We start from the raw sequence: 2682 nt of genomic DNA, 5'->3' as shown, positions 1-2682 counted from the left end.
TCTTATCTCATTATACACTAATCTTCACTTATCTCATTATACACGAATCTTCACTTATCTCATTATACACTGATCTTCTCTTATCTCATTATACACTAATCTTCACTTATCTCATTATACACTGATTTTCACTTTTCTCATTATACACCGATCTTCTCTTATCTCATTATACACTAATCTTCGCTTTGGTAACAGTTTAAACTTAACTCGTTACACTTTTCATGAGGCCCCCAGAGATTCCAATAGCGTGAAAGAAACAAAGAATACATATAACCTTTAGTGACAGTTCTTATTTTACAAGCTTCTCATGAGATCTCCAGACTCGCCAGTAGAGTCATAGAATACATGTAACCTTTAGTGACTGTTCTTACTTTACAAGCTTCTCATGAGATCTCCAGACTCGCCAGTAGCGGCAAAGGAAACAAAGAATATAAGTAAACTCTAAGGATTATTCTTATTACTTAAGGTTTTGAGTTTTTCAGGAACTGGTCAACAAAATATCATTAATAGCCACTCAAGACGATATGCGACGCCTCTCTAGTATTCTAACGAAATTCCAACCACATCTTGATCCTCGTGAAGAAAGAAGTCTAATCGTGGCCTTTCAAACATTATCATCCAAAATAATGATAATTAGACTATACAAACATGCAGTTCTACCTTTAGCATTAGATTTAGGAGTGTACTTATCCACCCAGACTGTTATTCATCGCGGTAATAAAAAATAATCTAATCTAATCTTGGAGTTTGCTCTGAACTTAGACCATAAAGTCTGATCTCTCATCACTTGGTTTTTAGAAAAACTGTCAAGTCAAAACAGTATAGTTATTTCTCAGACACTATTAATATATTATAAAAATATCCTAAAAAAAATAATTTTTTACAATACTGACATTACGTGATCGTTATATAAGACTAATGAATTTTAGCAATGGCAATTTAATTCTCATTTGTTGAAACATTACTAAAATTACGAGATTATTATTTAGTCAGATCAGATAAATCAAGCTAGGAAGTATACTGTTAATCAAAGTTAATACAATACTTTTTCCCAATACTTGTTTTACGCAGTACTGTTTTGCGGACACGTATCGTAACACTGAAACCTTTACACTTTTTCAACTCAGCAATATGTGTGCCTGAACGATTATAAGGATTCATAAAATAATGGAAAAAAACACTGGCTTAGAGTTAAATCTCACCTCTTCTCTGCTTTCCTAATGCCAGTCCTGTCCACACCAGTAAAAGGATGAACCACCTGTATGAGTGTTTTCTGAGCTTCATTGAGTTTGCTACTCAATCCGGGTTACAAACGTCAGAGACTGCCAGGTGTCTGCTGCTGTTCCTCGGTGATCCTGAACGTGATACACACGCAACACTCTCTTTGCGAGACTGCTACGTCAGGCCAGTCGGCCAGGACCACATGGTGATTCCCGAGGGTACAAGACTGAGAGCACGAGGTGGTCGGTAAGCACGGAGGCTGACAGAATGATTGTCTTGCATGGTTGCATCAACACTTTATGTCTCCAAGAGGCTTGCCTAGAAACACTAAACTTCGTGACCACTAGATGGCAGTGAAAGAGCAGTGTGATAACAAAGTACCGTGGCCTGAACTATGGTTGAGGAAACATGCTAAGTGGTTGATTTTTAAACAAACAGTCAATTTATCACAAGTAATTACCTTTACGTAAATTACTTCTTCAGCAGTCAACAATGCCCTTTTCTTCTAATTTCTTATAAAATTCTGAATAAATAACACTTTATTGACCATGAGCTATCTGTACTGTGTACACCACGAGTATCGAAACACGTTTTTTAGCGTTATAAGCCTTCGGACTTACCGCTGATCTACTGGTGGCTAACCATATGTGAAATACTGATTTTATAAGTCTTAAATCCTTAGATGTAATGTATTAGATATGACTTGTTTTACAATTATTTAATGAAATAGAGATGTAATTTTATAAATAGAAACTTAAACGTTACATATACAGTTTTATGGGCATCCTTCTAAAGCTTAAAAGGTAACATTCGTGATTTGATTTAACGATTTATAGATTGTACAATACGTTATGTACCCAGAGTTGAATATTCCAATGAAACCGGAATGTTTCGTGGATAAATTCACTCTTCAATATAATAAACAATACAGCAGTATTGAACAGATCTAAGAAACTTAATATATTAGTATGAGAATTTTAAACAGCAAATGAAAGCAATGAATTATTTAAAAAATAAAATATTTATGCCTTTATGTGTGACTAAAGAGGTTGAGCTGCGAATAAAAAGGTCCAAGGTTTGAGCTTTGATATGCTACTGAACACACTCCACAGTTTCAGCTATGGGAACGTTATAAGCGTGACTGTTAAACCTGCTATTTGTTTAAGAATAACCGTATATGGTCATGTTGTGCTGACTGGCTGACCTACATATGGTCAGCAGTTTAAACCATTGATGGCTTGCTTGAGCTTTAGTGGTCACTGAACTGATTGTTTTGCCAACGAGCCACGAGCCACGTATGGTAGTATTTAGTTTGAAATACGTAGCTAGTTGGGTAGAAATACACAAATAGATTAGATAATTGTAAGATTTCAAAATTAAGATACTTATAAAAACAAAAACAAAATCCTTAAAACTTGTTCGTGACTTCAACACCGAGCCAGCCTTCTACAAGATAAAATA

At 35.1% G+C, this 2682-nt stretch overlaps 1 protein-coding gene across 1 annotated transcript in view; it reads right to left on the bottom strand.

Moving 5' to 3' along the window:
* Positions 1-1479, bottom strand: part of LOC111085570 (zwei Ig domain protein zig-8-like) — a gene marked incomplete at its 3' end in the record, with an annotated part of 93493 nt that extends 92014 nt beyond the window's left edge. Inside the window, exon 1 of the mRNA XM_022384729.1 lies at positions 1203-1479. Within this exon, the coding sequence (XP_022240437.1) occupies positions 1203-1284 (82 nt within the window). The remainder of the gene's footprint in view (positions 1-1202) is intronic.
* Between the last annotated feature and the right edge of the window lie 1203 nt (positions 1480-2682).

This window comes from Limulus polyphemus, unplaced genomic scaffold (genome assembly GCF_000517525.1).
Source record: "Limulus polyphemus unplaced genomic scaffold, Limulus_polyphemus-2.1.2 Scaffold475, whole genome shotgun sequence".
NCBI classification, from domain to species: Eukaryota; Metazoa; Arthropoda; class Merostomata; order Xiphosura; family Limulidae; genus Limulus; species Limulus polyphemus.
Note: the sequence above shows the minus strand (reverse complement) of the source record. Positions and strands in the feature narration are given on the sequence as shown.